Raw genomic sequence first — 22,201 nt, forward strand, 5'->3', positions numbered from 1 at the left:
GACTTTGTATGTCATTGCAGCTAGATTGCCCTGCCCTGCCTCATGCCAGAAAGACCTGCCCATTTCTCATAATATATTACTACTCACTTTGTCATCTTTAGCTGAAGGTGAATTAAAAGTTAATAGGAGCCGGGCTTGGTGGTACACGCCTGTAGTCCCAGACACTCAGGAGGCTGAGGTGGATCACCTGAGCCCTGGAGTTCCAGGCTGCAGTGAACCGCACTCCAGTTTGGGTAACAGAGTGAGACCCTATGTCAAAAAAAAAAAAAAAAAAAAAAGCCAGGCGTGGTGGCTCACGCCTGTAATCCCAGCACTTTGGGAGGCTGAGGTGGGTGGATCACCTGAGGTCAGGAGTTGGAGACCAGCCATGACCAATATGATGAAACCCCTCTCTACTAAAAATACAAAAAATTAGCCAGGCATGGTGGCTCATGCCTGAAATCCCAGCTACTAGGGAGGCTGTGGCAGGAGAATTGCTTGAATCCAGGAGATGGAGCTTGCGGTGAGCTGTGATCGCGCCACTGAGCTCCAGCCTTGGCGACAGAGCAAGACTCTATCTCAAAAAAAAAAAACAAAAAAAAAACAAAAAGAGAATAGGAAGAATTTTTCTGAATGAAGGGAAAGGGAAGAAAAGGTACAAAGCAGTCATAGGTCTAGAGACCTTTAGGCTATGAATATAATCTTTAATACAATACTACTGATCAGTGTGGGAGCAACTATAAACTGACTTCTGTGGTTCACTGATGCACTGAGTTTCTGGGATTAGGTGAGGTCATGGTAAAATACAAATTATGACCAACGTAATGCTTATAATCTAGATGTAAACTTATTTGGAAAATATAGGTAATTTTCTTCCCCAATTCAGAATGCCCAAATATTCTCCATCCTTTGAGGAAGTGACTTGCCTCCCATTTTCTTCATGTAGATTGTTTTTGCTCTCTCTGTATTCGTTTAGACACTTGTTGCTGAAAGCAATAGAAACCCAGTTTAAATGACTTTTAATAATTTTTTTCGAGTAACCACCAAAAAAAAAAAAAAAAAAAAAAGAAAAACCACAGTGGAATTCAGGACTCTGAATTCCTGACAACTCTGCCAGAATGTGTCTTGTCTTTACTGTTTGTCGTCTGCAGTGTTGGTTTTGGCGGTGGCTGCTGCTGCTGCTGCTGCTTCTGCTTCTTTCTTCTTTCTTTTTCTTCTTTCTTCTTCTTCTGTCTTCTTCCTCTTCCTCTTCTTTCTTCTTCTTCCTCTTCTTCTTTTTCCTCCTCTTCCTCCTCTTCCTCTTCTTCCTCTTCCTCCTCTTCCTCTTCTTCCTCTTCTTCTTTCTTCTTTCTTCTTTCTTCTTCTTCTTCTTTCTTCTTTCTTCTTCCTTCTTCTTTCTTCTTTCTTCTTCCTTCTTCTTTCTTCTTCGACTGAGTCTTGCTCTGTCGCCCAAACTGGAGTGCAGTGGTGTGATCTCAGCTTACTGCAACCTCTACCTCTTGGGTTCAAGTGATTCTTGTGCCTCAGCCTCCTGAGTAGCTGGGACTACAGGTGCCCACCCCCAAGCCCAGCTAATTTTTGTCTGGTTTTGGCTTCGTCTTAGCCTTGTGTTCTCTCTTTGTTGGAGGCATGATGGCTACAGCTGCTCTGACCTCTACTTCCTCTTTGATTCAGGGGATCATGTGGGGACTCTCATTATAAAATGTTTTACAAAAGCCTTGTTATGTCTTGTTGACTCCAACTGGATTTTATGCCTATTCCTAAAGCAAAATCACTGTGGCCAGGGAATATGATGTGCTGCATGGCTTGGACCTGGAACCTTAGCCAAAAATGGCATGGATGTATCATTACAGGTGGAACATCAGAACTAAAGTTAGGACTGTTGTCAGAAGAAGGAAAATAGTTGCTGAAGGAGAAAACAAAACATGTTGAGGAAATTATACTCAAAGAGTTATAGACATTATAATGATGGGGACTTGGGTAATACTCATGTGTTGAATTTTCCCAGAGAGCCAGTGAAGGCCTAAAGTGGGAGAAGGGGTAGGGGACAGTAGATGGGATATAAATACTAAATGAGAAGGAAAAGATCCTGGGATGCCGGGTAGGCCCAGCTGCCTGAGCTGGGAAAGTCTCTGTGGTTAATAGGCTTGTGACCTGCTGGCTCCTCATCTTTCAGAGGAGGCAACAATTGGAAATGCCTCTTATTGGGTTCAGGGATGTGGTGAGTGGTGTAAATCTGAGGTTGGGTTTTGACAAATTTAGAGACCAAATGTTTTCTTCTGGCCCTCAGTGAGCTCTTTGATGGGAGTGTTTCTTTTTCTTTTTTCTTTTCTCTTTTCTTTACTTTTAAGAGATGGAGACAGGGCCAGGCACAGTGGCTCACGTGTGTAATCCCAGCATTTGCGAGGCGAAGGCGGCTGGATCACCTGAGGTCAGGAGTTCGAGACCAGCCTGGCCGACATGATGAAACCCCGTCTCTACTAAAAATATACAAAAATTAACTGGGCATGGTGATGGGCACCTGTAATCTCAGCTTCTTTGGAGACTGAGGCAGGAGAATCACTTGAACCCAGGAGGCAGAGGTTGTAGTGAGCCAAAATCGTGCCATTGCACTCCAGCCTGGATGACAGGAATGGAACTCTGCCTCAAACAAACAAACAAACAAAACCCTAAAAAACAAAAAGAGATGGAGATAGGGGGGTCTCACTGTCTTGCTTAGGCTGGATTCAAACTCCTAGCTTTAAGCAATCCTCCCACCTCAGCCTTTTGAGTAGCTGGGACTACAGGCACAAGCTACTGTGCCCAGCCAATGGGAGTGTTTCTAAAGAAACACACAGCATTTCCATCCAGGCCCCCTGGGAGGCCAATGAATGAACAGAATTGAGAAGGTGAGGAACCAAACTTAATAGACTGAAGGACTCATCTGGCACACACAGTGCTTTATAATAATTCAAATTGTTTGCCAAAGCTTAAAAATCAAATTTCACCTAAAAATATGGATCTGTGACTTCCCTTGAAAAATCAGAAGATCTAGCAACCCTGGGCCTCATTCCTCTTGGCAACTGTCCACTGGAGCTCAGCAGTGGCTGCTCATTTTCAGAGCCCTTCCCATCCCCTACCAGGTCTGAATCATACTTCTGACTTTCCCTGCCTGGCCCTTGTAGGCTTAGAGATGTGGATGGGATTTCCAGGGGACAAGCATTATGGACACATTAAGGAAGGGGTAAAGGTTGGGAGTCAAATGGGGAGGGGCCTCTTTCTTCATCCAGGATTTCAGGAACTAGGAAGAATATTCATGGCTGTAGATAGGAAGTGTTGCTGAGCTTGTGGCCATGAGGCATCATTGTTCAGCGGGTCCTCAGAAGAACTGATTCCCACTGTGTGGATTCTAATTTCCTCAGCTTACAAGTTATCTATCACCCAGTGTTGGATTTAGAGAGGACTTAAGTACTGGGGATTAAGTCATTCCCTTTCTTTCTCCCCTACAAATAGTTCCAGTCAGTCTCCTATTGATACTTTTTATTGTGCGTTCGCCAGTAAATCCTACTTTGCACCATTTATGTATACTTTTAATCTAGTTTCCTATTTTTCAGCTAAGAAAACTTACTAACCTTGGCTCTGCCAGCAGAGGCAAAGATTTTTGTGCCCCTTGAACAGGCTGCAGTGAGGGAGCAGTGCCTGAGTCCTCGGAGGCGTGGCAAATCCATTAGCGCATCTATCTGAGTGGAGCTGAGGGCACAGAGTAGGAGGCCGGGGGACCAAGTTGAGTCATACGTTTCACATTGTCCCTCTTTGCCTAGGCCATCCCTTCAATATGTACTTCCTCACTGATCACTTGAAGTGTTTGGGTTTCAAAACTGAATAGCGCCTGTTTGGTGTTAGCCATGGATAATGGTAGAACTCTGAGATAAAGGCCTTGTGAGAAGAGACTACGTTGTTGTTGGTTTTTGTTTGTTTTTGGCATGCTGATTTAGCCATTCAGTAAGCAACTCTAACTCTGCACACTCATTCATTCAGTTGCACAAGTCAAATAACATTTGAACCTTTGTGCTTAAGTGATCAAATCCCATGTATTAAAAAGTAAAGTCAGAGCTGAGGTGCCAGCAGCTTTCATTTCAATATGTTGTCTTTCCTTGGGAAAGTTATTTCCTCTAAGCCCTTCTGTACAGCCTGTTTTTGGGTCAGCATCCGTATTTTTCTTCACCAAATACTTGCTGACTCATTGCATGTTTTTACATTGTTATTCTGGTAACTGCTGCCCCAACTTGCACTTAGCTTTAATGAAGAAAGGGATAATTTTGCTGCAATGTGAATCTTTCTCATATCAAATGCTTTTCCAAGAGCTTGTTTCTGTTTTCTTCAAGTCTTTGGTCTTTGTCTTTCTCTTATTCTTGTTTTCTCTTAAACTCATGCATGTGAGTGTGTGTGTACATATGCATAGTCTCACCCACCCCTTTTAGCCTTCTTCTCACATCACCATTCCATATAATACAATTGCCTTGGTTACAATTAATTCAGAAACTTTTTTTTTTTTTTTTTTTTTTTTTTTTTGAGATGGTCTGGCTGTGTTGCTCAGGCTGGAGTGCAGTGGTGTGATCTCGGCTCACTGCAGCCCACACCTCCTGTGCTCAAGTGATCCTCCCACCTCAGCCTCCAGAATGGCTGGGACTACAGGCTCAAGCCACCATGGCTGGCTAATTTTTATATATTTTTTTAGTAGAGATGGGGTTTTGCCACGTTGCCAAAGCTGGCTTCCATCTCCTGAGCTCAAGCGATCTGCCCACCTCCATGTCCCAAAGTGCTGGGATTACACGTGTAAGCCACAACGCCTGGCCTTAGTTCATAGACTTCTAACTTAAGGCCATATATGATATATGCTGAACAACTCCTATAATACGTGGTATATAGTATAAAAGAGACTCCTTTATATCCAGATTTAAACAGAAAGTGAATTAGAAGATGATTCTAATTTGTTCATCAAAGAGCAATAATTGTAAGATTGTACTATTTACAAAAAATCCGTTTAAATTAAACTTTTCATCCATTTACAGTTGAACCTGATAAGCGCTATGTTGTATGAGTACAGTTTTAGGAGAAACTGATTCTTACTCATCTTTTTATCTTCATTGAGCCAAGCCAAATAGGATGTATTTGTTGAATACATGAATGAATGAATGTAAACTCCCTTACTAGGGGCCACATGTTGGGACTTTTAAGTAAGTAGTAGAAAACTCTTGGTGGTAAGTCTAACAGCCCAGTCCCAAATTGCCAATGCATGGGAATCCTCCTAGAGGATCAGTTCCTCTTCCACTTTTCTTTTCTTCTTTTCTTTGTTTCTTTCTTTTTTTTTTTGCTGTTGTTGTTGTTTTGTTTTCTTTTTTGAGACAGAGTTTCGCTCTTGTTGCCCAGACTGGAGTGCAACGGTGCGATTGCGGCTCACTGCAACCTCTGCCTCCTGGGTTCAAGCGATTCTCCTGCCTCAGCCTCCTGAGTAGCTGGGATGACAGGTGTGCACCACCACGCCTGACTAATTTACTTCCACTTTTCTTTAAGCACAAATCATTTTAAATGGAACCTTCTTTCACCAATTAAAGCCTCTTTTTTCCTTGCCTAATCCTCAAGTGTACCGTGACACAACCAAATATATATTTAGAAAGTTAAGCACATTCTAAAAGAGACTTTTGAAAATTTAGATAAAATTGGATTTGATCTTTTCTCCTCCCTCAAATTTCTTCCTTGAGCCTTTTAAGTTTACCAAAGTTAGAGCAGTTCTTTATGACTGGCAGAATCTAAAACCCTTCTTAGAACAGTTTCAGGAAAAAAAAGGGAGTAGAAACAACCCTGAATTGCCTTGAGACTGACAATGTAAAAATCACAACTGTTACCATTCTTTTGTACCCTTCCAGAAAATGTTTTATAAACATACAGCTGATACCATCACTCTCCTTTCCCTGCCACACTTACTTTTCTGCATCTTGTTTTGTTTTTTTGAGAGTACAGATGCTTCTTAACTTACAGAGGAGTCCCATTCCAATAAACCCATCGTAAGTAAAAAGTGCATTTTGTACACCTAATCTACTGAGCCTCATAGCTTAGCCTTGCCTACCTTAAATGTGCTTAGAATGCTTACAGTAGCCTAAAGTTGGGAAAACTTTCTGACAACGTGGTAAATGTAGAGTATTAGTTGTTCACCCTTGGGATTGCGTGGCTGACCGTGGCTCACCACCTCTGCCCAGCATGATGAGAGCATCATACCGCTCTCTGCTGACTGTGTATAACTTCCGCACCATTGTGAAGTTGAAAAATTCTAAGTCAAATCATCGTAAGTTAGGAGCTGTCTGTGTATCTTGAAGATCCTTTTATATTTTTCTATTTGTTTCATTTTAATGTCAAAGGATTCAAAGCAACATCTTTACACTTATTAACTATAAAAACAAAGCTTTAAAAATAGGAAACAGCATTGTATGGGTTTTGCTTTTTTGAGAAGTTTGCTTTTGCCTGATTATAGGAGACTAAAAATATTTTATGTAATTAACAAATTATATAAATTTGAATAGGCATGAGCAAAGAATATAACCCCAGGTTTATTTTTATCGTTTCAAATGCAAGGTCAACACAAACACTGGTAATTTGCAGTCTTTCTGTGGAGTGCAAATGCTAAAATTGGGCACTATTTTTAAAACTTGAGGCAAGGGATAGCATTTTGAATACAGGAAAGGATATACAGGATGACTGAAACCACAGAGATTCAAAGCCAGCCACAACACAACTAGCATTTTGCAGACCCAGGGAATTATGCTTAACAATCCTTAAAAAAACGATTTAATCTATTTGAACACAAAATAAGTATGCCTGTAAATAGTTTTAAATATACTAAAGCTTTCTAAAGGTGAGAATCCAATGAAATGAATATTTAATGCTAAGATGTAAGAACCTGCATCTGGGGAGTAAGATGACTTCTATTTACTCCTTTTTCTACTGACTTGAGCTCTTTAGAATTTTTTTAAAAACAGTATAGAATTAAATAGCAGACAGTAGTATATTTAAAACAAGACCAAAAGATTTAATTGCACATTTAATTAGAACCAGGCTCCAGAAAAATTGTAAGAGATAGAAATTTGTGATTTCTAAAGAACACCACAATTTCTGAATAAATTTGTGTACAGATCACAAATGAGCCATACTCCTAGAGGGCTTCACACAATTTAATATAATTTTTCAATGATGAATGAAATTTCAGTGGATAAATTATTTTGAAAATTGATGTGCTTCACTGAAAAATTAGGGATGATATTGAACCTTCTATATAAATACAAGTCTATAAAAGTGTATAAAAAGAGGATTTTCCACTTAGCTTCAATTCCTATTGTTTTATAAAGCACTTGTTGACACTTATTTTCTGAGGCATATATTAACTGTCTGATAGAACTAAGTGTTTATGAGGAATACAATATAATTTGTATTCATCTTTAGCTGTACAGTGAATAGACAAGCCACTAAGTCATTTTAAAAATAAGAGTTGTGGCTACTCTGTGAAGTAGCCATTCTTTTATTCCTTTACTTTCTTAATAAACTTACTTTCACTTAAAAAAAAAATAGGACAGCTCTTACACTGTTGGTGGGAGTGTAAATTAGTTCAACCGTTGTGGAAAACAGTGTGGCGATTCCTCAAGGATCTAAAACCAGAAATACCATTTGACCCAGCAATCCTGTTACTGGGTATATACCCAAAGGATTATAAATCATGCTGCTATAAAGACACATGCACACGTATGTTTACTGCAGCATTATTCACAATAGCAAAGACTTGGAACCAGTCCAAATGCCCATCAATGATAGACTGGATAAAGAAAATGTCGCACGTATACACTATGGAATACTATGCAGCCATAAAGAAGGATGAGTTCATGTCCTTTGCGGGGACATGGATGAAGCTGGAAACCATCATTCTCAGCAAACTAACAAAAGAACAGAAAACCAAACACTGTATGTTCTCACTCATAAGTAGGAGTTGAACAAGGAGAAGACATGGACACAGGGAGGGGAACATCACACACTGGGGCCTGTTGAGGGGTGGGGACTAGGGGAGGGATAGCATTAGGAGAAATACGTAATGTAGATGATGGGTTGATGGGTGCAGCAAACCACCATGGCACATGTATACTTATGTAACAAACCTGCATGTTCTGCACATGTATCCCAGAACTTAAAGTATAATAAAAATAAATAAGAGTTGCATTGCTAGATATTAGAAGTCTTAAAAATGTAAATAATTCTACTTTTAGATATTTATCACACAGAATAAACATGGAGAAGAATAAAGATTTATCTGCAGGGATGTTCATTGAAGCATTATTTGTAATGAAAAATTAAAAGCAGTGCAAATACTCTGAAAGAGGGGATTTACCAAATAAATTATGAGATAGTAATATGTAGTCATTAAATATTATGTTGATGAACCAGCATGAAAACATAGTGACAATGTGTTATTACCAACAAAAAGGTTGTAATATAGTATGGTCACATTGTTCTCACCCCCAAAAGGTACACATGTGTTTTGAAAGTAGGTCAGAAGGGGGCCAGGCGCTGTGGATTAACATCTGTTATCCCAGCACTTTGGGAGGCTGAGGCGGGTAGATCACTTGAGGTCAGGAGTTCGAGACCAGTCTGGCCAACATGATGAAACCAGATCTCTACTAAAAATACAAAAATTAGCTGGGCATAGTGCCTGTAATCCCAGCTACTGGGGAGGCTGAGGCAGGAGAATCGCTTTAATTTGGGACGCGGAGGTTGCAGTGAGCTGATATTGCACCATTGCACTCCAGCCTGGGTGAAGAAGCGAGACTCTGTCTCAAAAAAAAATAAAAAAAGGCCCGGGCGCGGTGGCTCAAGCCTGTAATCCCAGCACTTTGGGAGGCCGAGACGGGCGGATCACGAGGTCAGGAGATCGAGACCATCCTGGCTAACACGGTGAAACCCCGTCTCTACTAAAAAATACAAAAAACTAGCCGGGTGAGGTGGCGGGCGCCTGTAGTCCCAGCTACTCGGGAGGCTGAGGCAGGAGAATGGCGTAAACCCAGGAGGCGGAGCTTGCAGTGAGCTGAGATCCGGCCACTGCACTCCAGCCTGGGCGACAGAGCAAGACTCTGTCTCAAAAAAAAAAAAAATAAAAAATAAATAAATAAATAAATAAATAATAATTAAATAATAAAATAAAAAAAAGAAAGTGGGTCAGAAGGATAAAGACAACGAAATGATATTTGTCGATACTTCTGGATAGTAGGATTATGAGTAATGTTAATTTTCTGTTTGGGACATTCGTTATCAATTATTTTCTGTAATGAACACACACCACCTAGTGACTTTTCCTATAGCCCAGTTTTACGTAATTTTTTCCTTTTTAGTTTGTCTTACCTGCTCAGAATACGAAGCCCCCCACCCCCTCACCGCTCAACTTTCAAAGGCCGAGACAGGAGGACTGCTTGAAGCTAGGAGTTCAAGACCAGCCTGGACCACACAGTGAGATCCTGTCTCTACAAAAAACTTTTAGCTGGGTGCAGTGGCACATGCCTATAGTCCTACCTATTCAGGAGGCTGAGGTGGGAGGATCACTTAAGCCTAGGAGTTTGGGACTGCAGTGAGCCACGATCATGCCATGTAAAAGAAGAGCCCCACAGACCCTCAGAGACTTCACACGGGGAAGGAGAAAGAACGTGGCAGTGGTTGAATATTGTGAAGCTGAATGTTAAAACCACACATCCCATTATAAGATAAGCAGATTCTGAATTTACCTTTTTTGTGGACATTATTCGTGTCTTAAAAAATTTACTTTCTGACCTTATGCTGTACATTTATAAATGCTCTACTTTTCTCAAACTTGAAATGCATTGCTTATTTTCTTGAAATTGTGGGGCAAAATGCAAATAGAAATTAATTCATTAGGCTGTTGAGAAATATCTGTGTAAAAGCACGAGGTAAGAAAAACAGGTGTTTCTTCCCCTTATTGAGTCTCAGTTATAGTTTGGCTGGCCTATGCTGAGAGATTGTTACCAGGAGACCTACTCCTATTTGTTCTTTGTCAGCCATATCTCATAGATAATTTCTCCTAGAGAATGTACTTCCTCTGTACCTTATATTGCTTAGATAAATGTTTCCAAAGGTTTCATGCTCTTTTTATAATATTGCTTTTTCTAGATATAAAGACCTGAAGATAGTCTTTTCTGTCCAAAGATGGAAAACAGTACTACTACCATTTCTCGGGAGGAGCTTGAAGAACTACAAGAAGCATTTAATAAAATAGGTATGCTTGAGAAAAAGTAAATACGATATTACTGGTCTGCTTGATGTCAGACTCCAGGAATGGAACAATACCTTTTATTTCATCTACCACCACCCAATTACCTCCAGATTTATTCCTTTTTTTCTATCTAAGTTTCACTGGATTCTCTCTTTCTGAAAGATAAGCTAAGACTGGCTTGAATTTCTAGGTGAATTGGACTTTGAATTCTTTGATCATTTCTTTGCAGAGGATAATCCAGGTTAATGAATGACAGTGTAACTGAATACACTGAACACGGTATCCTTATTACAGAGAGAAAAAATATAAAAATACTTCCTTGTGTATAAACTGAACTCTGGCCTTCACATCTTTGTCACTAACTATAACACTTTCTGACTTCATGCAGAATATTTTTAAAATCTCAGTATTGTTTTTAAATGCCATATATCTTATTTTCCTTCTCCCACATGCATAATTTAGAAAGTCTTAGTATTGTTTTTAAAGGCCGTATGCCTTATTTTTCTTCTTTCACTTTTTTTTTTTTTTTTTTTTGAGACGGAGTCTCGCTCTGTCGCCCAGGCTGGAGTGCAGTGGCCGGATCTCAGCTCACTGCAAGCTCCGCCTCCTGGGTTTACGCCATTCTCCTGCCTCAGCCTCCCGAGTAGCTGGGACTACAGGCGCCCGCCACCTCACCCGGCTAGTTTTTTGTATTTTTTAGTAGAGACGGGGTTTCACCGTGTTAGCCAGGATGGTCTCGATCTCCTGACCTCGTGATCCGCCCGTCTCGGCCTCCCAAAGTGCTGGGATTACAGGCTTGAGCCACCGCGCCCGGCCTCTTCTTTCACTTTTTATAGCCATTTAGTGTTTTGTGTTTATGACATTATCATTTTGACAGTTTTGTATTTTTCTTCCAAAAAATGTTCCTCATACTCTGTTGGATCTCAATTCTTCTGCAGTTTGCTCTTAGGAAACCCATGGTAAACAAGGAGAATGCAAATACCTTTTTTTTTTTTTTTTTTTTTGCTTTAGTTTGCAAATGCATGCAAGTGAAAGGTGAACCCAGTGAAAGGTGAGCGCAGTGAATAGACATTGGGACAGTGACACCACCACGTTTGCCCCTTACTCATCAAGCTCCTTCTCTAGTATAATAGAGCCCTCCATGAGAAACAGTCATATGGTAGATCAGGGAGGAGAAAATGATCACTGCTGGTCTTGTGCTTAGATTTCTCACAAACCTAATAATGACTAAACTTAATGTGAGTAAAATATCATGCAGCATGAGTTTTACTGACCAATACAAAGAAAAAAAGATATAAGTTTAAAAAATAAAGCGCTCCAAAAAAAAAAAAAAAAAAAAAAACCAAAAAACTGTAAAACTGAGGAAGCTCATGTTTTATAAATCATTACTGTGAAATAAAGTAAATTCTACCGATCTCTGGGCTTTTCCATGTCTCCCTGGGAATGGCATATTTGTCATTAGAGCATTGTATGAATATGGTACGATTTTCAGAAAACAGTCATACATTTTATAGAGAATTATATGTAGTGTCCAGAATCTTTTCAAGACAAAAACTGGGCAATTGTTGAAATGTTCTGCTCATTTTGAGCACTGAAACAGAGGAAGTAATAAAAATGTATCTCATAGTTTGATATTTCTGTTATTTTATAGATGCAGTTTGGTAGCTTGAATAAAAGTTCTACCTAGGTCTTGGTAAAATAAATGAATGAGTAATATATTTACTTTGTTTAGCACACCAACTGTAATCTTTATGATTCATGAACATATTAATATAATATTGCAATATTTATTTAATGACATATTGAATAAACAATTAACTGATGGAACAATTCTTTTTTTAAACAAAAGCTTGTATTGAGGGCTGCCTTTCAATAGATGGTAGTGAGGGAGCTGCTCTGCTATGTACAAAATCCCGACCCAGAAGCAGGTCCTTGATAGAACAATTTTGACAGTAAGATAATTTGTTCTGTTTGAGCAAAGCAGTAACACTAGCAGAATATGTACTTGCTGACTTTATTTACAAGACAAACTGCTACTCTGTGAACTCAGAAACCTCTGCTAATTTCTGGCACACTTTTCTCAGGGACAGTGGGACATGGCCATCCAATGTTATTAGATGGAGTATTTTGGGGCCACTGGAGAGAAGGGGCAAGTTAAAATATTTCTCAGTATTGTTTCTTTTTGAAATTGTGGTTAAATATACGTAACAGAATTTACCATTTTAGCCATTTTTAAGTGTATAGTTCATTAGCATTTAGTACATTCACATCGTTCTACATTCATCACCACCATCCCTTTCCCAAACTGAAACTCCATATCCGTTAAACAATAACTCCCACTTCCTGCTCCCCCAGCCCCAGGTAATCATCATCCTACTTTCTGTATGAATGTGACTACTCTAGGTACCTCATATAGGTGGAATCACATAATATTTGTCTTCTTGTGACCGACTTATTTCACTTAGTACAATGTCCTCAAGGTTCATCCATGTTGTAGCATGTGTCAGAATTTCCTCCCTTTTTAAGGTTGAATAATATTTTATTGTATGTATATGCCACATTTTGCTTATCCACTCATCCAGTGATGGCCATGTGGGTTGCTTCCACCTTTTGGCTATTGTGAACAATGCTATGAACATGGGTATACAAATACCTGTTCAAGTCCCTGCTTTCAATTATTTTGAGTGTAAACATAATAGCGGAATTGCTACATCATATGGTGATTCCATATGTAATTTTGTGGGGGACCTACCATACTGTTTTCCATAGTGGAAGCACCATTTTACATTCCTACCAGTGGTGTACCAGGATTCCATTTTTTTCACATCCTCTCCAACATTTGTTTTCTGGTTTTTTTTGGATAATAAGCATTCTCCTGGGTGTGAAGTAGTGTCTTATTTTATTTGCATTTTCCTTATGACTAGTGATGTTTAGCATCTGTATGTGCTTATTGGCTGATTGTATATCTTCTCTGGAGAAATGTCGTTTCAAGCCCTTTTCCTATTTTTGAATCAAGTTGTTTTGTTTTGTTGTTGTTGTCGAGTTGTAAGAAAGTCTTGTTTTCTTTTCAAACTGTGACCTTTATAGTTATTTAATGTAAGCCTTTATTTTCTCACCTTTAAAATGGGGATGACATTAGTAACCACCTCAAAGTTGTTGTAAGAATTTCGTGAGATGGCCAGGCGCAGTGGCTCATGCCTGTAATCCCAGCACTTTGGAGGCTGGGGCGGGCAGATCACGAGGTCAAGAGATTAAGACCATCCTGGCCAACATGGTGAAACCCCATCTCTACTAAAAATACAAAAGTTAGCTGGGTGTAGTGGCTTGCACCTGTAGTCCCAGCTACTCAGGAGGCTGAGGCAGGAGAATCACTTGAACCCCAGAGGCAGAGGTTGCAGTGAACTGAGATTGCACCACTGCACTCCAGCCTGGCAACAGAGCGAGAGTCTGTCTCAAAGAAAAAAAGAAAAAAATAATTTCATGAGGTAAGTCAAGTTCTTAACAAGTCACTTGGCTAAGCATATATGTTCATTAAGTGGTTTCTATTAGTTCTTGTCATGTCACACCAAAACCACAGAGGGTCTAGGGATGGAGCTGGGAGCTTAAGTCCCCATATCTGTCTTCAGAATCCTAGCTCTTAACTAATCTTTTTAGCTTAACACGATAGTTATTAGGCAAATAACTTCCTCAGTCTTGTTTACTTTAAAATATTTCCTACTATTATGCTGGTTTAGAAATAAGCCAGCCTAATCTATGTGCATATTTCAGAATTATGGGAAACAGTTCTGAACTGGTAATGTAATGAGATTTTTCTCTAAATTCAAAGAAAGCAATATTATTGCAATATCAAGCAACTTAGCTTCCTAGCTGACTTTTGCAATTATACCAATATCTTGGTTATCGGTGGTTCTAGTTTAGAAATATTCTATCATTCTGAACAGTATTAATTCTAAAACTTTCATATGAGCATTTCAAAGAAAAGTTTCTCTCCTAACCATTAACTCCGTGAGTATGGCAGCTCTTTTATTAAGAATAACAAGAAATATAGGAAACAAAGCAGCTATTACCAGATGAGCAAAGAGAGCCTATCCAAGGCAGATCCAGGCAACAAAACAATGCAAAGCTCTGCTGTCAACTCTCGGCAGAAGTGTTTTGTGTCACTTTTGCTCTGAGTCAAGAAGTGATACCCAGTCTCTAGGGAAAACCTAGGGAAGGGCATCTCTCAATGATGACATGAAAACACCTGGAAACCTGTTTCCCAAAGTCCAAATATAGTTGTGAATTTCTGGAACACCTAATCTCAAATGACATCAAATGATTCAGCATACATAATGGTATCATGAATACATAATGAAGCAGCAATGAATTATTGACAGATTAAACAGAATTGCCACCAAGTGAAATGTAGAACAGAAATATCTTATGTGTATTTTACACAGCACACATATTTTATGTGGAATGTGGGGTCAGCAGATTCATTTTCTAAATTCCCTCAAGAAGTTAAAGTCTGAGTGGGTGCTCCCTTTTTAGCTACCTGTGACTTCCTCATGCTTAGTCCTCTTTTTTTTTTGAGATGGAGTCTCACTCTGTTGCCCAGGGTAGAGTACAGTGGTGCAATCTTGGCTCACTGCAACCTCTGCCTCCCAGGTTCAAGTGATTCTCCTACCTCAGCCTCCTGAGTAGCTTTGATTACAGGTGCCCACCACCATACCCAGCTAATTTTTGTATTTTTAGTAGAGACAGGGTTTTGCCATGTTGGCCAGGCTGATCTCAAACTCCTGACCTCAGGTGATCTGTCCACCTTGGCCTCCCAAAGTGCTGGGATTATAGGCTTGAGCCACTGTGTCTGGCCTTCCCGCCCCCCAATGCTTATTTCTTTGATGCTTAGCCATGTGCTAAAACTGAGTTTTCTATCAGAGTAACAGTACCCTTAAAATATATATGGTGGCCCCAAATCTATGGGGATATAGCAGGGAAACCCACCCCGATAATTCTTTGTGGGTTCTTTTCTATCTTCCCTAAGTGTCGGCCAGTCTGAGAAATAAAGGGAAGAGTACAAAAGAGAAATTTTAAAGCTGGATGTCTGGGGTAGACATCACATGTCGGCAGGTTCCATGATGCCCCCCAAGCCACAAAACCAGCAAGTTTTTATTAGTGATTTTCAAAAGGGGAGGGAGTGTACGAATAGGGTATGGGTCACAGAGATCACATGCTTCACAAGGTAATAAAATACTACGAGGCAAATTGAGGCAGGGTGATATCACAGGACCGGGGCGAAATTAAAATTGTTAATGAAGTTTCAGGCATGCATTGTCATTGATAACATCTTATCAGGAGACAGGGTTTGAGAGCAGACAACTGGTCTGACCAAAATTTATTAGGTAGGAATTTCCTCATCCTAATAGGCCTGGGAGCGCTATGGGCTTAATAAGCTGGGGGCTTATTTCATCCCTATCTGCAACCGTAAAAGACAGACGTCCCTAGAGCTGCCATTTTAGAGACCGCCCCCTAGGATCGCATTCTCTTTCTTAGGGAAGTTCCTTGCTGAGAAAAAGAATTCCGAGATATTTCTCCTATTTGCTTTTGAAAGAAGAGAAATATGGCTCTGTTCTGCCCGGCTCTCAGGCAGCCAAGACTTTAAGGTTATGTCTCTTGTTCCCTGAAAATCGCTGTTATCCTGTTCTTAAGGTGCCCAGATTTCATATTGTTCAAACACACGTGCTCTACAATTTTTGTGCAGTTAATGCAATCATCACAGGGTTGTGAGGTGACATACATCCTCAGCTTACGAAGATGATGGGATTAAGAGATTAAAGTAAAGACAGGCATAGGAAATCACAGTAGTATTGACTGGGGAAGTGATAAGTGTCCATGAAATCTTCGCAATTTATGTTCAGAGACTGCAGTAAAGACAGGCGTAAGAAATTATAAAAGTATTAATTTGGGGAACTAATAAATGTCTATGAAACCTTCACAATTTATGTTCTTCTGCCATGGCTTCAGCTGGTCCCTCTGTTTGGGGTCCCTGACTTCCCGCAACAGGAATAAACTCCATTTAAAGATATACAAGGGTTTTGTTTTGTTTTTGTTTTTGTTTAAAAGATGGGGTCTCACTCTGTTGCCTAAGTTGAAGGGCAGTAGTGTAATCATAGCTCACAACAGCCTTGAACTCCTGGGCTCAGGTGATCCCCTCACCTTAGTCTCCCAAATAGCTGGAACTACCAAGCCTGACTTAAATATGAGTTTTTAAAATAAAGCATATAGCATATTCTGTACAGTTCAGGTACAGGATAAAAGGTTACTGCCACCTGTGAAACAAATGTGGAAGGCTCTGTCTGCATGTCTGTGAGTCCTCCCAAAAAGCCTTCTTAGTGTACATCTTCAACAAAGATTACAAAATATATTTGATGATATATCTTTACAGATATTGACAATAGTGGGTATGTCAGTGACTATGAACTTCAAGACTTGTTTAAGGAAGCAAGCCTTCCTCTGCCTGGCTACAAGGTGCGAGAGATTGTGGAGAAAATTATATCAGTTGCTGACAGCAACAAAGATGGCAAAATCAGTTTTGAAGAGTTTGTGTCAGTAAGTAATCTAATCCTTTTGGGCTACTGATAATCTTGGTTAAAGCAGAATTGTAATAATGTCATCACTAGCTTTGGTTAAATCCAGCTTCAGAGGCCAGAAAAAGGACTGCTTTAAAATGATGATAATGACGATAACTATTATTATTGAAATAATTTCCACAACTAATTCATAAAACAAAGGAAAAAAATTATTCTCAAATTGTTGGAATGGAAATCAGGTTTAGATAACAGTAGTTCATTCCCTAGAATAACTAGGTGAGTTCAATGCTTACTGTCCATTAATATAATTGAATATTTATGAAATATAAATTGTCTGACTTTGCATTCTTTATTGATTAAGCAGGTATTTTAGCTCTTCTCTTCCTCGAAACTTTGCTAGGCACTGTGAGTAATTTGATGAGTAAAAAGAAACGTGATCCCTGCCTTCATGGAGTTTATATGTGTTGGGGAGACTGCATTGCACAAATTGATAGAAGATAACTATGAGAATTGCTATGACAGAGTGGTACAGGTCCTGTGAGAGTTTGTGGTAGAAGGAATTGAATTTGGAGGCGAGGCTGGATAGTGCAGGGACTCAGGGAAGGTATCCCTACAGCGTGAAGACTGTGATGTGTTCTGAAGAAAGATTTTAAAAGTGAGTTGCGGGAAAATGAATAATGTGGGAGACAGGTAGACATGACAGCATGTGTAGAGGCCCTGTGGCTTTAGAGATGGTGAATATTCTCAAGCAACTGAAAGAATGTTTGTGTGGCTGGAGCTGAGATGGTAAGGGTAAGGAATGTAGCTGGGGAAGTAAGTCAGAATCAGGTCACACAGGGCCATGTCCAATTTTTGTTTTTGTCCTAAAAGCAATAGGAAGCCAATGAAGTGAGAAGAATAGAATGTGAAGTGACAAGATCAGATTTGCATTTTAAAAAAACCCAATCACTTTGCTGCATGCAAAACTGATTGAATTCAGTCTTGCCAATCTCTGGTGAGTCCAGTGAGAAAGTGATTGGGAAAGGGAGTTTCTGTAAGCCTATGTTATTTCCTTTAAGAGCTGACTTATTTTAACATGAATACATTTGAGATGTTCAGCCAGGAAATATCTTCATTAAGGCATTCTTTTATTTTTAGCATGTAGTTAGTTATTTCTTAGGTTTTCAGTACAAAAGATTATGGCAACCCAAGAAGAATAATTTCAGTGTGTTCAATTTAAGCTTAGTTATAAAAAATTTATTTCACTGTTTGGGGTTCAAGTATTTGTCTATTTTGTGTTATTGGTAAAATGATGAAAGTTATCTGTGAATACAAGCAATAAGTACAACTGACTAGTATTTAATTTGGTATTATTTCTTATTAAATAAAGAAATATAAATAAATATCCTTCATCTTGTCAGGTTTTTGTTATCTGATTCTCAATTTTACTTATGTTCCATTCCAGCTAATGCAAGAATTAAAAAGCAAAGATATCAGCAAAACATTCCGAAAAATAATTAACAAGAGGGAAGGGATTACTGCCATTGGAGGAACTTCATCTATTTCCAGTGAGGGCACACAGCATTCTTATTCAGGTAACTGACTCCTCCAAATCTGATCTTTTAGTCACTGATTCATTCATTAAGTGACATATTTAATCAGTTCTAAGATGCCACTCATTGTGATTCATACCATTATTTTATGTGCCATTGAGGAGAAAAAAATAGTGCAGAGCACAGTATAACATGCCATTGAATTTGAAATGCATGTCAGTTTCAGAGGCGTCAAAATGAAAAATCCTAGAATCATTGAAATCAATGAGTTCCTACTATGGATCAGGCTCAGTCTACAGAAAAAAGATTATAAACAACAAAGTGGAAGTTGTTTGTACTCCAGCATTAGATGTATTTAAAAGTGGATTTTGAATGACTTTTCATCCTGACTGATGAGATGGCTTTACTTTTAGACCTGAGCTAGGAATGGTGGAGAGGCTTATATTGCAAGGATTTTTCTCTTCCATTTTCTGAGATCTGAGATACCTAATTCACCTTTTATCTAATAACCAAGTGACTAGAGAGCATAGCACCTGATTTGCTTGATCTCATTAAACCACTGGACCATTGCCCCGTGGGAAATGCAGAGGCATATTAACTTTTAAGATGAGGTATCTTCCCCATATTAAGCTATCTAAGATGTCTAAGAACCTTTGGCCAAGTTCTTTTTGTTCATACGAACATAATTAGAACTATGCTTTTTGGCCTTTTGACAAAATTACCTGTAACCTTTTCCCCTCTTTCTTCATTTCAGACCTGAATCTGTTAATTATCTTCTTGATTCTGTCCCTTCCTAATTGGATTTTCCTCTAGTGATACACTCAAATTTCTCTCATCTATTGTATGTTTTTCCTAATTTTTCCCATTAGGGAAGCAGCCATGAAGGCAGAGGTACATAACTGTTACCTTCACTTTTTGAAAGGTATTCACCCCTTAACCCAGTTTCTGCCTGTCATTTCTACTGAAGTGGCTTCTTTTTAAAGACAAAAAAACCAAATTATTGAGGTATAATACACATTCAGCAAAGTGCTGTAATCTTAAGTATACGGCTCAATGAATTTTTCCATGTGTATATATTCATGTAGCTGCCAACCAGAACAAGATATGGAATCTTTTCATCACCTGAAGACTCCCCCATCCCCCTAGTAGTAACTATTCTTCTCTAGAGGTTACCTCTTTTCTGATGTTTGTCACCATAAATTTTTGTTTATTTGTTTATTGAGGTATAAGATACATGTAGTAAAGTGTGTGACGTGTACTATTCTTTTTTTTTTATTAAAAAAAAGTTTTTTTTTGAGACGAGCTCTGTTGCCCAGGCTGGAGTGCAGTGGTGCAATCTAGGCTCACTGCAAGCTCCATCGTCCAGGTTCACATCATTCTTCTGTCTCAGCCTCCTGAGTAGCTGGGACTACAGGCGTCTGCCACCACGCCCAGCTTTTTTTTTTTTTTTTGTAGTTTTAGTAGAGTTGGGGTTTCACCATGTTAGCCAGGATGGTCTTGATCTCCTGATCTCGTGATCTGCCTACCTCGGCCTCCCAAAGTGCTGGGATTACAGGTGTGAGCCACTGCACCCAGCCAAAGTGTGCTATTCTTAAGTATATGGCTTGATGATTTCTTTAACCTATGAGTACACCTATATAACTATTCTCTAGAAAAAGATATGGAACATTTAATGGCTTTTATAAAAAAAAATAGCAGCTTTATTGAGATATAATTGACATACCACAAAATTCATTTTTAAAGTATACAGTTCAATAGTTTTTAGCATATTCATAGTTGTGCAATTGTCATCACTATTTAATTTCAGAACACTTTCATTACACCAAAGAAAAAACACCATACTCGTTATCAGTCACTCCCCATTTCCTTCTTCCCAAAGGCTCTGCAACCATTAAACTACTTTCTATTTCTATAAGTTTCCCTATTCTGGAAATTTTATAGAAATGGAATCATACTGTAGTAGCCTTTCATTTGATAGGCTTCTTCACTGGCGTAATATTTTCAAGGCTCATCCATGTTGTCACTGATATCATACTTCATTCCTTTTATTCTGACTGCAGCCTCGACCTCCAGAGTTCAAGGGATCCTCCCACCTCAGCCTCCCAAGTGCACAACCATGCCTCCCAAATGTGCACCACCATGCCCAGCTAATTTTTCTATCTTTTGTAGAGATGGAGTTTTGCTATGTCACCCAGGTTCATCTTGAACTCCTGGGTTCGAGCGATCTGCCTGTCTTGGCCTCCCAAAGTACTGGGATTACAGGTGTAAGCCATGGTACCTGGCCCCTTCATTCCTTTTTATTGCTGAATATTCCATTCTATGGCCAATACCACATTTTGTTTATCCTTTCATCAGGTGATGGACACATGGGTTGTTTCCAGTTTTTGGCTATTATAAATAATGCTGTATGAACATCATGAATGCATTTCTATGTGGACATGTACTTTGAATTCTCGTAGGCATATACTTAGGAGTAGAATTGCTCAAATTTTTGTTAATTCTACGTTTAACATTTTTAAAGAACTGTCAAATTGTTTTCCAAAGTGGCCACACTCGTGAGGGCGATCTGGCTGTGACATCTGTCACCCCATTGATTGCCAGGGTTGATTTGGCTGATCTGGCTGGCTAGGCAGGGTCCCCTTCCTCCCTCACTGCTCCATGTGAGTCCCTCCCGAAGCTGTGTGCTCAGTCAAAGAGGATGACCATCCCCAACAGAGGTTGACTGGTCTTTGGTTAAAGGTATACGAGTAGTTGCACTCCCCTGCTAGAACCTCCAAACAAGCTCTCAAGGTCCAAAGTGGCTGCACCGTCTTACATTCCCACCAGCAATGTATGAGGGCTCCAGTTTCTTCACTTTCTCACCAACACTTGTTTTTGCCCATTTAAAAAATTACAGCCATCCTAGTGGTTGTGATGTGGTATCTCATTCCTGGTTCCTATACCTGAAACATCCTTTCTTTCCTTGCCTATATTCACCTATTGAAAACCTGTATTTCAAATAGTAACTTCTCCATAAAGCCTTTTCTTGATCACCCTAACTAAAAGTGATTGCTTTTTTTTTTTTAAAATTCTGAAAACGTTGCATATATATTTCTGGTGGTGTGTGTATTTCCCTTATATCACATTTCTTTGTATATTTGTTTTATAATTACACTAAAAAATTCCTCAATGGCAGGTACAGTATTTTAGTGATCTCTGAATACCTAGACTCCAAATCCTTTTAAGGAGGTATGTATGAAGAGGCAAGAAGATAAGGCAGATTATTATATATACAAAGAGGAAATATTAGTACATATTTGTGTTTTTGTTGGCTTGTGTGTGTATGTATGGATTAAATTTTGGGGGTACCTGCAAAATATTCCCTTGGGAAAATTACCTAATTCTAGGAACTGGGGCAACAATGGAGAAGGCCAACTCATTATGTGCTACCCTCTGATGGAAATGGGGATTATCTACTTTAAGGATTTATACTCTTAAATGAGTTTTATATCTACAGAATAATAATAAAGCTGTACAATGTTTTTACTTTAAGTTCCTTCCTATTTTCCCTACTGCATAACCCAACAAAATTTTCTACTTAAGATCAATGTACCCATACTAGAAGCCATGTGTTGAGAAGTTGGTGGATGAAGATGGCCAAGGATAGTGCTGGTGTCTAGATTTGTGTCCATTTTTTTTTTTTTTTTTTGAGAGAGTCTCGCTCTGTCGCCTAAGCTGGAGTGCAGTGGTGTGATTTCGGCTCACTACAACTTCCATCTCCCAGGTTCAAGCAATTCTCCCTGCCTCTGCCTCCAGAGTAGCTGGGATTGCAGGTGCCTGCCACC

At 39.3% G+C, this 22,201-nt stretch overlaps 1 protein-coding gene across 2 annotated transcripts in view; it reads left to right on the forward strand.

The window, feature by feature from the left end:
- Positions 1–22,201, forward strand: part of PLS1 (plastin 1) — a 115,332-nt gene that overhangs the window by 53,982 nt on the left and 39,149 nt on the right. Inside the window, exons 2-5 of one of the 2 annotated variants that reach the window (XM_010388737.2) lie at positions 9,384–9,498; positions 10,174–10,279; positions 16,701–16,864; positions 18,290–18,419. In XM_010388737.2, coding sequence (XP_010387039.1) covers positions 10,210–10,279; positions 16,701–16,864; positions 18,290–18,419 — 364 coding nt within the window. In that variant the 5' untranslated portion in view covers positions 9,384–9,498; positions 10,174–10,209. The remainder of the gene's footprint in view (positions 1–9,383; positions 9,499–10,173; positions 10,280–16,700; positions 16,865–18,289; positions 18,420–22,201) is intronic. The other variant, XM_010388736.2, reaches the window with a different exon arrangement.

The sequence above is a fragment of the Rhinopithecus roxellana genome, chromosome 1 (genome assembly GCF_007565055.1).
Source record: "Rhinopithecus roxellana isolate Shanxi Qingling chromosome 1, ASM756505v1, whole genome shotgun sequence".
Lineage (NCBI taxonomy): Eukaryota > Metazoa > Chordata > Mammalia > Primates > Cercopithecidae > Rhinopithecus > Rhinopithecus roxellana.